Source organism: Leucopleurus acutus, assembly GCF_964270905.1.
Source record: "Leucopleurus acutus genome assembly, chromosome: X".
Taxonomy (NCBI): Eukaryota; Metazoa; Chordata; class Mammalia; order Artiodactyla; family Delphinidae; genus Leucopleurus; species Leucopleurus acutus.
The window spans coordinates 43,148,063-43,162,250 of record NC_139148.1 but is presented as its reverse complement, the minus strand read 5'-3'; the positions used below and the strand labels follow the sequence as shown (position 1 = coordinate 43,162,250).

The 14,188-nt window shown below is 40.3% G+C and overlaps 1 protein-coding gene across 1 annotated transcript in view; it reads right to left on the bottom strand.

Moving 5' to 3' along the window:
* Positions 1 to 12,512, bottom strand: part of CLCN5 (chloride voltage-gated channel 5) — a 151,175-nt gene extending 138,663 nt beyond the window's left edge. Inside the window, exon 1 of the mRNA XM_082864973.1 lies at positions 12,419 to 12,512. Within this exon, the coding sequence (XP_082721099.1) occupies positions 12,419 to 12,434 (16 nt within the window). The 5' untranslated portion in view covers positions 12,435 to 12,512. The remainder of the gene's footprint in view (positions 1 to 12,418) is intronic.
* Between the last annotated feature and the right edge of the window lie 1,676 nt (positions 12,513 to 14,188).

The following is a 14,188-nucleotide window of genomic DNA, read 5'->3' as shown; positions in this document are numbered from 1 at the left end:
AACTGATAATTGTTTCATGTGCATCATTCCAGAAAATGTCTATGCATATGTAAGTATATATATTTACAAAGTTAGATCTATCTATCCTATAACTCTCCCCTTCTTTATGCTGTACAGATGGGATCATACAATACCATTCTGCACCTTTCTTTTCCCACTTAAAATGTATCTCGGACATCAATCTCTGTCATTATATAGAGAGCTATCTCACTCTTCTTAATGAAATACATTCCATAGTGCGTATACACCGTTATTAATATAACCAGTCTCTCATGATGGACATCATGATTATCGACAGTGAAAAAATGGCAACAACGAGGCAACTAACATCTTTGTAACATATACTTTTGTGCAGTTCCTTTTTAGACTACATTCACCGGGACAAAAGGTGAATTTTACATTTTGATAAGGACTTCCAAGCTGCCCTCCAAATGGGCTCTAACAATTTATACTCCCACCAACACTGCACAGAGGGTGGGCTTTTTAAAATCAATCACCTGGTCTGAAGTTCCTGCAGCTCAAATAGGGAACTAAATATTTAACACAAAAATAGAAGCACAATGGGCTTCCCTGGTGGCGCAGTGGTTGAGAGTCCGCCTGCCGATGCAGGGGACACGGGTTCGTGCCCCAGTCCGGGAGGGTCCCACATGCCGCGAAGCAGCTGGGCCCGTGGGCCATGGCTGCTGGGCCTGTGCATCCGGAGCCTGTGCTCCATAACGGGAGAGGCCACAACAGTGAGAGGCCCGCGTACCGCAAAAAAAAAAAAAAAAAAAATAGCAGCACACTGATGATTTTGTTACATCTTTTACTTTATTTAACACAGTCTAGAAAACCAGGTGCCATGGCTGGTGGCAGCCACACCTTGCTGTGATTAGCCTGATTAGCCTTGCCCCATCCAAATGCAAATTCAGAGGTACTGTTCCTCACAATTCATCCAGCTCTTCAATAACGAATTCTTTAGGCTCTTTAGGCTCGGAGATTTTATTGAGTGAATTCAGCACAGAAGAGAAACCTATACTTCTCCTGGCAACACAATTATCTCTAACACCAGAGAGATTTTGCTAGTTTAACAATTTGGGGTTTTTTTCCCCCAGTGGTAGTGAACATCTGTAAGCATCACTGCACAGAATCTAGTGAATCGCATCTAGAATAACACTTGTTTAACATTTTACATTTTGCAAAGCACTTTAGCATATCTTACCTTCTTTAATCTTCATGGCAATCGTGGCAGGAAGGCCAGGCAAGTATTACTCATTAAACAAAGACTCAATGAACCCATAGTATGTGGCAGGCACTCTCTACTAGACAGCTGGTATGCAAAGGTGAACGAGACACTACTCTCTCCTTCACTGATATCCTGCCCTGTCCAATCTATCTGCAAAGCCTCCACACTGCACTTAGGATACTTCGTTACATGGCCTACAAAACCCTGTGTACCAGCCCCTGCCCACCCTTCCAATTTCTTTCTTTCTTTCTTTCTTTCTTTTTCCCTTTGGCTGTGCCACGCGGCTTGCAAGATCTTAGTTCCCTGACCAGGGATCAAACCTGTGCTCCCTGCAGTGGAATCGTGGAGTCTTAACCACTGGACCACCAAGGAAGTCCCCACTCTTCCAATTTCATCCCGTGCCCCTTTATACCTCCTTCACTATGGTACAGCCCCACTGGGCCATGCTAGGGAAGAATTCAGGTTCTTTCCACCTCAGGGATTTCCACTTTGTTTCCTCTGCCTGGGATGCTCTTCCCCCAACTCTTCACCTGGATGACTGCTTCTTATCTTTCAGTCTCAGCCGAACTTGTCACTTCCTCCCAGACCCTCCCTCCCAATAAATTATGTCTCATTTATTATTGCTTTTTTCAGAGGACATTATAGCACTCATGACACTTCACAATGAAATATTTCTGTATTTATTTGTTTGCATTCCAACTCCCCCATATGACTGTAAGACTTAGGAGGACAAGAATCATGACTTTTGTGGCCACTACTATACCCCCAGCGCCCACCTAACGCAGTGCCTGACACATGGCAGACACAAAAACAAAAGTACTAAACAAAAATAGTCAATGCCTTCAACGGATATACAATATAGTGTGGAAACACACAAAGAGAGGAAAGGCGAATTTTACCAGAGGATGTGCAAGGTTTCAGGAAAGGCTATAGAGAAGAGATGACCTCTGAGCTGATAGCTGAAAGATAAGTAGACATTTGCCAGGAATGTGACCTACTGAAATGCTCTAGGCCACCAAAGGTGGACTGCACGTGGGGAAGAGCAAGAACCATGTGATGCCACACAGAATTTTGGCTTTGATATCTGGGTAGATGGTAGTTCAATTAATACAGCGAATGTAAGAAGAGAGGTTCTACTATTATTATTTATTACCAGGGTCCAGAACCCGAGGAAAACAAGCCCTTGGCAGAGTTGGGCATTTGGATGGTGGCCATTCCCCTGCCAACCTGCTTCTCATCACTCTCAAACTAAACAGGAAAGATCATGATTTCAACCTGGGAATATTCAGTGCTTAGTCATAGGTGGCCACACAGCAGGCCAGGACAAGGAAGGGCAGTGGAAGGACCATAAGACCCAGTACAGACAGGGCCAGGGGGTTCCTCTATATCTGAACACTTTTTATGGCCAGGAGATGTCAGTGATGTAATTTAGTGTGCTTATCTTTTTGTGTGGGGGCCAGAAGAAGAAAAGAAGAGGTGGGGAAAAAAGGAAAAAAAAATTTTCAGTGCCCAGAATATCTCACACACCTGATAACATCTATTTCATTGCCACTAGATCGTCCCTGTCCTGGATTTATTTCTATGTTGCAATTTCTGTGATGCTCTTCATGGAAGTAGTCAGGGCAGAAATCCTAAATAAATACAATAAAATGCTACCTCACCCCTGAATGGTATTGGGTTGAAAAGCATGAAAATATGTCATTACTACAGGGGTTACTTCATCCTATTAACTCCTCAACAGCTTCTCTGGTCTGACCACAGGGCTATAAATACCTGCGTGTTAACAGAAGGTAGGAAGAAGAAGAATCTGGCATTTGTTGCCACCCATAGTGCCCCCCTCCCCCTGCCCCACCACACACAGAACAGCGTTACATGAAACAGGAAGCTCTGAATCATAATCCCGGTTAAAACCTAAGGAACCTATAGTTTATTTCAAAAATGCTAACAGAGGCACAGGAAAAAGAAAAACACATCCTGGAAACCTCAATGACAAAACAATGCTTTGGGGGAAAAAACCCTAAACTTTCCAAAGCAGCAATAAAGTAGGAAAAGCAATAGTAGGGAAAGACTAACAATTATAGAAAATTATAAAATAGTCAAGCCTGGGGGAATGGGGGGCAGTGTAATGCAGTAGAGCTAACAGACTGGCATTCCCACGAGACAGCTGTTATGACCCAGAATGAGTCTCCCTGGGCCTCAGTTTCTTCCTTTGCAAGATGAGACACTGGAAACAGATCACCTCAAAAGATCCTTTCCAGTTGAAAGATGAAAACTCTAATTCAAAAAGATACATGCACCCCAACGCTCATAGCAGCACTGTTTACAATAGCCAAGACACACAAGTAACCTAAGTGTGCATCAACAGATGCATGGATAAAGAAATACACACACACACACACACAAATATTACTCAGCCATAAAAAAGAATGAAATAAAGCCATTTGCAGCAACATGGATGGACCTAGAGATTATCATACTAAGTGAAGTAAGTCAAAGACAAATATTATATGATATCACTTATTCATGGAATCTAAAAAATAATACAAATCAACTTATTTACAAAACAGACTCACAGACACAGAAAACAAACTTACAGTTACCAAAGAGGGGGGGATAAATTAGGAGTATGGGATTAATAGATATATGCTACTATATATAAAATAGATAAACAATAAGGATTTACCGTATGGTGCAAGGAACTATATTCAATATCTTATAATAACCTATAATGGAAAAGAATCTGACGCTGTATATCTGAAACTAACACAATAATGTAAATCCACTATAGTTAAATAGAAAATAAAATAAAATAAAATGTGGGGGGGCTTCCCTGGTGGCGCAGTGGTTAAGAATCCGCCTGCCAATGCAGGGGACACAGGTTTGAGCCCTGGCCCGGAAAGATCCCACATGCCGCGGAGCAACTAAGCCTGTGCACCGCAACTACTGAGCCTGCACTCTAGAGCCCACATGCCACAGCTACTGAGCCCACGTGCCACAACTACTGAAGCCTGCGCACCTAGAGCCCGTGCTCTGCAATAAGAGAAGCCACTGCAATGGAAGCCTGTGCACCGCAACGAAGAGTAGCCCCCCGCTCGCCGCAACCAGAGAAAGCCTGCATGCGGCAACGAAGACCCAACACAGCCAAAAATAAAAATAAATTAATTAATTTAATAAAATAAAATAAAATGTGGGGGAACTTTTCATTATAAATGAATTCTAGCTTTAAAAAAGAGGGATGATAAAATTAGAAAAATTATCATTTTTCAACAATTCAGGTAAAGATTGCCAATTAATGCTAAAATTACTGGATGAATGATTTGGGAAACAGGATATTCACAAGGTCTTAAAGTACCATACCATAGATTTTTTAATTAATTATCTATGAAAAACAGAACCTCAGCAATGAAGAGATATGGCAGACACCTCCTTAATAAGCAATTACCTTAGCATCACCAATAATGGGATAAACTGACATTACATGTCTTCAACCAAAATGTAATGCAGTGGGACATACACAACATCATCTATGTAATTTTCTTGCCAAAAGCACAGAACTGGAATCTAATCTCAAGAAAACAATCACACAAAGCCAGACTGAGGAATGTTTTACATGACAACTGTCCTGGACTCTTCAAAACTGTCAATGTATTGAAACAAACAAAGGAAAAGGAACAGGGGATTAAAGGGAGAGATAATCAAATACCTCCTCCTTGATTGGATACTAAATGCCCCCTCAAGAAATGCTATAAAAGATATTTTAGGATAATTGAGAAAAATGTAATTATAGGCTATAAACTAGATAAAATTATTGTATAGATGATAATTCCCCGTGTGTGAACACTATTATTGTTATGTAGGAGAAAGTCCTTGTTCCCTGTTCTTTTTTTAATTAAAATTTTATATTGAGGTAAAAACTTTATTTGTAGATTCACATGCAATTGTAAATAGTACAGAGTAAGGCCATATACCCCCTGAAGTATGATTATTATTAACCCCATTCTACAGATGAAGAGGGTGAGGCCCACAGATGAAATAACTTGCCCATAGCTATCAGTGACACAGCCAGGATACAAACCCAGGGAGTCTGTCTCCAGAGACTACACTTGACCCCAGAGGAGACAATTGAGGCTTTTGGAGCTTAGGGAACTCTGGCTACCAACTGGCAGAGCTGGGTTCAGATCCAGGTGTATCGGATTCCAAGGCCCATGTTCCTTCCACAGTGTACGCTTGGGAAGGAATGACTGGCTCTTACAGAAAAAATTTCTGAAAGACTGGTTTTAGTTACCCCCTATTCAACGTTTTTCATCATAATCCTTCTCCCCCGCCCCCATTCTGCCCCGCTGAGGAGTTGTGGAAGGGCAATAATGCAGAGAGACAAAGAAGTCATTTCTTGTACCTGTCGGAGATGAGACACACAGATACTAACGTTTTGATCAACAGAACAGAACCAGATGGCTTTTCCTAGGTGATGGTGGTCCAACTATCAAGCCACACAGCCATCTAGATTTCACACTGAAGTTCTGTTATCAACTCACTGACTGCTTTGTGATGCTCCCCTTGGCCCCCAAGTGTTAGCTAAATCACCAGAGTGTTTACAAATACACTGTGATGTGCTTTAAAAAAAACCTGCAAAGTTGAAACTTACTTCCTTTGGATCTGAAGCCAACAGAACAGTTTCTCATTGCAACTGTTTTATTTTCACCCTTACCTGACATATTTTGCCACTTCACCTTATTATGTAACTTCCACACTAAATTAAGTGTAATTTCTCCATTTTTGTACACTTTCCCTGTCCCTAATCTCACTCTCAAAAGAGTTTTTGGAGTCAGTAGGAGAGACAGCTAAAAGTTACAAGAGTACTTGAGGAAGTATTAGTAGCAAAAAAACTGCTCTAACCAAACCCTCAGGAGTTTGGTTGGTTTTTTTTTCTTTAATTTGGAGGCAGGGGGGCACAGAGAGGCTGAAACAGTTGTCCAGAAGCCCACACAATTCACTCTTTGTTGGAGGCACTGCTATTTTATACCTCACTTCCAAATTATTAAAAGTAATACATATTTATTACATAAAATTTGGAAAGTAAAAATAAAAGGGAAAAAATATAAATGCATCCTACTACCTAGGGATAGCCATGTCAACAACTTTGGATAATTCCCATCTCTTCTGTATTTATTGTCACATTCATAGGTATTTTCTTTTTTGAAATATATTAGATTTGGTTTTTACTGCAGAGCACACATAGCAGGGCAAAGTGCTACACACACAACTACAAATCATTTTGGGGAAAAAAAGCTGTAAAAAAATAAAACTGCAACTGCTTTAGTTATGCAGTCCCAACTTGAGGGATCCACGCTGGCAAAGGTGGATATATACATTCACAGGTATATACATAACATGTAAAGACAGAGATATACACAAAGCCCCACTTAAATTGAAGACAGAAAAGGAATAATCCCAATACTCTTCCATTATGTCATGAAGATTTTCCTCAGCATTGGTCTGGATTTTTAATCTGTGGACCTGCCATAATTTACTAACATTCCCCTACTATGGAAATTGTCTTCAGTTTTTCACCACTTATAAATACCTTAGTATATAAAGCTGTGTACATATATCTGATATTTCCTTCAGAAATTATACCTTTAAAAATTAACAAGGAACCCATGTTATGTACAGAAAAAATGGAAGATACAAATAAGTAAAAATAAAGTCAACCATAATTTCTTTTTAAAATACTCGTGTGTCTATCCTCTTAGACTTTTCTTTGTACAAAACATACATGGACACACCACATATATTAATATGGGACCATACTATTAATAAGAAAAAGTAACAGTTACTAATAATAGTTATCATGTATTAAGTACTTACCACATGCCAGGCACCGTGATTTTCTGATTTAATCCTTTCAACCGTCCTATATATTAGCTCAGCAGTTCCCTAACTTGTCTGCACACTGGAGTCACCAGGGGCTTCAAAATTCCCAGAGTGCTGCATCTCATTCCCAGAGATTCAGATTTAATCGGCCTGTGTGAGGCCTGGGCTTGGGTGGGCTTAAAAGATCCCCAGGTGATCCTAATGGACGTACAAGTTGAGAACTGTTAGGTTTGCTGCTATTTTATCCCTCTTTTAACAGATGTGGAATTTTGAGGAACACTAAGGTAAGTAACTTCACAAAACCACGAAGCTCATAAAGCTGGGATTTCCATCCAGCTCTTAAGCCCAGAGGCCACACTGTTAACTACTGATAATTTGGGATGTGCTTCCCAACCCCACCATTTAACACCATATCATGAACCTATTTCTATGTTAATAAGTATAATAACTCCACAGTATCATTTTTAGTAACTATAGTATTGCATTGTATCAATGCATCAGAATGCAAGTGTTATCAGTTTTCCCTAGTATAGAAAATGCTGCAGTCGATATCCTTATTGATACATCTTTGTGCACATCCTTCATTATTTCCTTAGGATGAGTTCCAAGAAAAGGAATTGCAGGGTGAAAAGGTAAACACGGTTTTTAAAGCTTTTGATGAATATTGCCAAATTGACATCCCCACCAGAAGTGTATGCAAATGCCTGCTCCCTCGGGTCCTTGCCAAAGCTGCGTTTTGTCATTCCTTTTTAATCACTGCAAATTATATTGGAGAAAATAGTATGCTATTTTAATTCCCCCTTTCTTTGACTACTACTGAGATAGAACATTTTTTCATGTTTATTGGCCATTTGGATTTCTGAGTATGTATTTTCCTACTCCCATGCTTTGCACATTTTTTCTAGCAAAATACTTGTATTTTTCTCACTGAGCTGTTGTCTTTACATATTAAGGATAATGAGTCTTTTTGCAACTGTTTCCAGTTTTCTCATTAATTTTATGGTTTTGTGCAGAAATTTTAAATTTTCACACAGTTAAAACTGTATTATTCTACCTTTCATATTATGCATACAAAGATCTTCCCTATCCCACGATTATATGAGTATTCTGTATTTTTTCAGTTTCTTTATAATTTCTTTTTTTAACTTTTAATTCTTTAATGCAGCAGTTCCCAAACAGGATTACACATCAGAATTGCTTACAGCACTTCTTTAAATCCTCAGGTCTTAAGACTGAATCACAACTGGGGGGGATGAGAACTGAGCAGGAATTTTTTTTAACATCTTTATTGGAGTATAATTGCTTTACAATGGTGTGTTAGTTTCTTCTTTATAACAAAGTGAATCCGCTATAGGTATACATATATCCCCATATCTCCTCCCTCTGCGTCTCCCTCCCACCCTCCCTATCCCACCCCTCTAGGTGGTCACAAAGCACCGAGCTGATCTCCCTATGCTATGTGGTTGCTTCCCACTAGCTATCTATTTTACATTTGGTAGTATTTATAAGTCCATGCCACTCTCTCACTTCGTCCCAGCTTACCCTTCCCCCTCCCTGTGTCCTCAAGTCCATTCTCGACGTCTGTGTCTTTATTCCTGTCCTGCCCCTAGGTTCTTCAGAACCATATATATATATTTATTTATTTAGATTCCATATATATGTGTCAGCATACGGTATTTGTTTTTCTCTTTATGACTTACTTCACTCTGTATGACAGACTCTAGGTCCATCCATCTCACTACAAATAACTCAATTTCGTTTCTTTCTATGGCTGAGTAATATTCCATTGTATATATGTGCCACACCTTCTTTATCCATTCATCTGTCGATGGACACTTAGGTTGCTTCCATGTCCTGGCTATTGTAAATAGAGCTGAGCAGGAATATTTTTAAAAGGCAATTCCGATGCACCAGCCTCCTTTATTAAGAAATCCTATTTTAATCCTTCTAAATTTACGTTGGTGTCATTTTTCCAAGTTACTTCAACACATTTGTTAAATAAAGCATTTCATAAGCTTGAAATTCTACTTTTATCCTCGTTGGTAAGTTCCGTGAGAGCAGAGCCCATACCTGTTTTTACTGACCACTGCATCTCTAGAGCTCAGCACAGTGCCTGGTGCACAACTGGTGCTTGATGTTAATTGAATAAATAAATGAGATCTGACAACACAAGTCTCCACTCTCATCCCGCCCTAAACTGGCTAGTATTCTCTTCAATATTTCCTTGACCATTAGACCAATGAAACTGATGTTATTAATGATGACCCTGAGTTATCAAAGATATTAAATTATGCCCAGTACACTCTGTTTAAAATGGCCAGGAAATGTCTTAGAGGACTCCATCAAACGAAGTCAAAAATAATAATGTTGGCCATGTTAAAGAGGCATGGGAATTCGGATCCAATTCTCCATGAAGGAACTAGACAGGACTGACCCAAGAGACTAACGACACTTGGCTTCCTCTAGCTTTCAGAGTTCCTCTACTAGATCCAGAGATTGACTCAGAGCTCCCTTGAGCTGGGGACAGACCCACACATTCCCTCTTCCACGAGTCCATGGAAAGAAAATTGGAATAGGGAATCAGGAGACCTGGGTTTTAGTCCTATCACTACTATTAACCTGTTTTGACCGTGGGTATGTCACTTAACCTCTAGGGGTTGGGCTAGATGTTTTCTAAGGATCTCTTCATATCTAAACCTCTATATAAAGACCCAAACAGATGACTACAGGGCAGTTCTTCCAAGGACAACCTGAAATTCCCTCCACAGAACAGGGTGCCAGGCCCACTCCAGGCTATAGCAAATAATAATGACAGCAGTAGAAGTAGTAGTAGTAACAATAACAGCTATTGCTAAATTTTACTAAGCACTTATATGATAGACAATATTCTAAATGTCTTACTACTAATAATAATGGCACACATTTATATGACACTTACTATGTTCCAAGTGTTTTGTTTAATATTAACTAATCATCACAACAGCCTTATAAGGTGAGTTCTATTGTTATCCCCATTTTACAAAAGAGAAAACTGAGACAGAGAGATTAAGGGACTTGCCCAAGGTCTCACAGCTACGAAGTGACAGAACCAATGGAGTTGAACCTAGACCCATACTTTTAACTACTCTACCATACCGCCACCCAAACTATCATTGTACTATGCTTGTCACTTCAGAGGTTGCAGAAAACAAGGAATGATTGCAGTTATTTCTGTGGAATACTCCCCTCTTCACTAATGCTAGAAAAATTGTTTTCCTCCAATGTACTCTTAAGCAGATCGGATTTCAGGCCCTGAGATAGCAAAATATATTACTTATTAAGAAATTATGACATTTTTATTAAGAACTGTTATCCATTAAAATGTTTTTATTATAAATCATTAACTACTGATGACATTTCCATCAAAAAGAGAGAAAACACACAAGCTCTTTATGCATCATTAGGAAACTTTAGCTCCCCACTTACACAAACTCTAATTCTATACTTTCAGGACTGTCTTTTAAACATTGACCTGACAGCTCACAGGTGTCTCAAACAAAACAGGCCAAACCAAATGCGGCACAGTAACTTCCCACAGTCCCCATGCCCCTCTCATTACCTCCCATGTTCCCCATCTCAGTGAATGGCACCACTGGCCCCAGGCACCCAAACTGGCTGTCAACCCAGGCTCGGTTCCTCCCTGCATCTAGTCACAGGACGTTTCTAGAATTCATCCCATTCTCTCTATCCTTGCTGCCCCTGCTTCTGCTCAGACCCTCACCATCTCTTCCCTAAACCACTATAACAGAAACCTCCCAACTGCCTCTTGGCTTTCATTCTCTCCGGCTCCAACCCCACCTCAACATTGCTGCCAAAGTAATCTTTCTAAAACAAAATCTGATTATGTTACTTCCCTGTTTAGAATCTTTGTCTTCGGGATAAAGTGTAAAATCCTTCCTAGGACATACAAGGTTCTTTGTTATCCAGCCTCCAACTACCTTCCCTGCTTCATCTGAGGTCGTGGCCCACACATCTCACACGAGTCCAACAGAGCAACTTGGAAGTTCCCAAACAGTGCTTCTCTGTCTGCCCAGAATGCAATTCTCTCAGTTGCCCATCTGGCAAACTCCCACTCATTTTTTTTTAGCCCAGCTCAAAACTCACAGTTCATCATGCTTTTCTCTGGACGTCCATCACATTTTGCATCTCTCCCTATTATAACACTTATTCAACCTGACACAATTATTTGTTTGTATGTTTGTCTCCCCCACAAGACAAGGAACCCTCTAGGGTTCTGCATCTTACTCATCTCTGTATTCTACTTGTTGAATGAAAGAATGTCTCAGGATTTAAACAAGAATATTCAAACTCCTCCTGATAAATGCCCATTGTGTGAGTCAAAGCAGGGATACAGGCCGAATCTCACATCAAAAAGTATCTTTAAATTGACAACCCTCACACATCAAAAATTCTTCTTACGGCTGTAACCAACTGGAGACGGTTTTAAAAGATACATTAGACCACCAACAAACCTACCTATTGAATATTTATGGACATTCAAGCTCCTTTCATTCTACTGCATATAAGTGGCCCTTAACCTTCTGTGGGTCACAGACCAATTTGGGTAGTGTTTGTCTACCATTTCTTAAACCCACATTCCCTTCTGATAAACATAAAAATCCCACACACCCCTGGAGATTCTGATACTCTCCCAAAGGGCACCATCCCCAACCCCACCAAAATAAAAAGTAACTTTATATGTGGTAAGAATTCACAGGTTCACAAGAGGTATAGTCTATCAGGCAAGACATCACTGAGCTTTGCTCTCAAGTCGTTCCATAATATTAAAACAGGCATTTCCCTTCTATCACCAAATATAATCATTATAACGCTAAATATGCTTTCAAGTCTTTACTGCGAAGAGAAAGTCAAGGAGGTGCTGACATCTGTCTCCCCGACCTTTGAAAACCTTATGATAGAAATTTGCCGGAACCAAATAAAAAACAGAAATATGAAAAGATATCCTCCATCTCTTCACCTATAACCCCCACGAGCACATGTTAAAATGAAGGGAGTTCTTTGAAAATGCTCCTGGCACTACATTTTCCCGCTACTCCTACCCCCCCCAAACACACACCCCCCTCCACCCCTACTTTAAAATAATCTGAACTTCCAGCTAGCAGCAACTCCTTTTAAACCAATATGCTTTGTCCTGGCGAAGACAAAGGGTTAAATTAAAGAAACCGCTGCCTGGCTGCCTGCCACTGGCTTGGAGGGTTGGGCTGGGATAGAGAATAGAGGAGGAAAAACCAGTTGAAGGCATAAGTGCTAACTTCTTACCCTGCCACATGGCCATCTTGATCCTATTCTCTCCCACGCTGGGGTCACAGGCTCAGAGTTTCCCGGACCCCCCAGTTTTGTAGGGAGACTCGACTGGGATGTAGATGGAACAGCAGCTGTGTCGTCTCGTTTTCTGCAAGATGCTCAAGCCCAGAACCTGAAAATATCAACAGGAAAACAAATACCTAAATGAAAAACATTCAAATCCTTGAAAATCATCTCCTGTCCCTCTCTGGACCTCTCTTTCAAAGATAAGCAGACATGGACAGTGTTAAGTTTCCACCTAAGCAACAAGATCTCACCGAAAAAAAAAATGGGGAGATCTGGAGTCAGTTAATATTGCCCTTGAGTGCTGTCCAATTCTGCATGAATCACTGGATCTTCAGTAAGTGGGTTTCAGAATCTCAAAGGATGGGTGGTTGGATGAGATAACCATTAAGTGTCTCTCCTATCTCAAAGTTCCACACTTTGGGGGAATGAAGAACAGCATAATATCCGATGCCCTCCCCAACCTCCCCAAAACACCCAACTCTGCAACAAAAAATTTGTAGAAAGGAGAGGAAATTTTGTGACTAAAAGTTTTAAAACAGATCTCGTATAGGAAAAGAAAAGAAGGCATAATAAAAACTGAAGAGCGATGCCCTCGAGGTCGTGGTGCTTCCTCTCCGCTTCATTATATTTTCCCACATTTTGCCAATGTCCTGTAGAGAGCATAGACTGCTTTTAAAATCAGGAAAGAAAAGAACCAAAGGAAAAGAAAAATGCAAAAAAAAGAATACTAATTTAAGTAAAACCAAATTAATTCAGATAATTCCTATTTTTAAAATGTCAAATTCAGTCTTAGGATAGTACTACTTGGAAGGATATGAAAGGCGCTAGGAATGGGAGAAAAAAATGAAAGGTCTGACTACTTCGTTTGATTCAGAAGGTGAATATATTAAATGCTTTTCTTGTCCATTTAAACAAGTTCTTCATTAAGTCTTCCTTTTGTAGCATACAAGCCAATCTGCTTTTTCTAAGAAAAAGTCCTCACCTTTTTGACCTGGGGAACTTCAAAGCAGATTGCTATTTCCATAGCTTTCATACAAGCAACACCTCCACCCCTTAAGTGAAAACGCTAACGTATACATACTGAAGACTAATACGAACTTGAGAGCCATCATTTTGGCCTTTTTTAAATACCTTTTTTTAAAGGACTAAAGTGTGAATGTGTACACTAATCCCAAAAAGCCGATAGAGGAAAGACAACGCTTTGGATAAGGAAAGGCTTGTGAAGTCCAAGAAAACTAGGAACTCACAAAGTCCCAGGATGAATTCACCAGGGAAAAGCGCTCTGATGACTTATCTGGCACCCAGGACAGTTTGTTTTGGTTTGCCTTCTTTTCCCTCTTATTTAGCGCGCAGTTAAATAGTACTGCTCCGCGCCTCGTGGGACCAGGAGAATTTAACATCTCCGTAGTCAAACCCGGGTAGTTGCTAATAAACGTATGAAGCGTTCATAAAGCAGATTCTTACTGGCTTTTTGTACTCCACACTTCTGGATTTCTCTCACTTATTCGGGGTAGCTTACACTGACGTTATCACACGGGCACACGTACAACTTCACTTGGCACTCCTGGAAACTGATTTGCTCTGAAATATTAATAAAGTACACGCGCATCAATGTGAAGGTAAAGTTTTGCCCTTGGGGTGGGTGAAGGCGCTCACGCGCAAGCCTGTAAAGTCTAGAGAGAACCAGCTCCCCGCGTTAAGTGGGAAAAGGAAAACGGA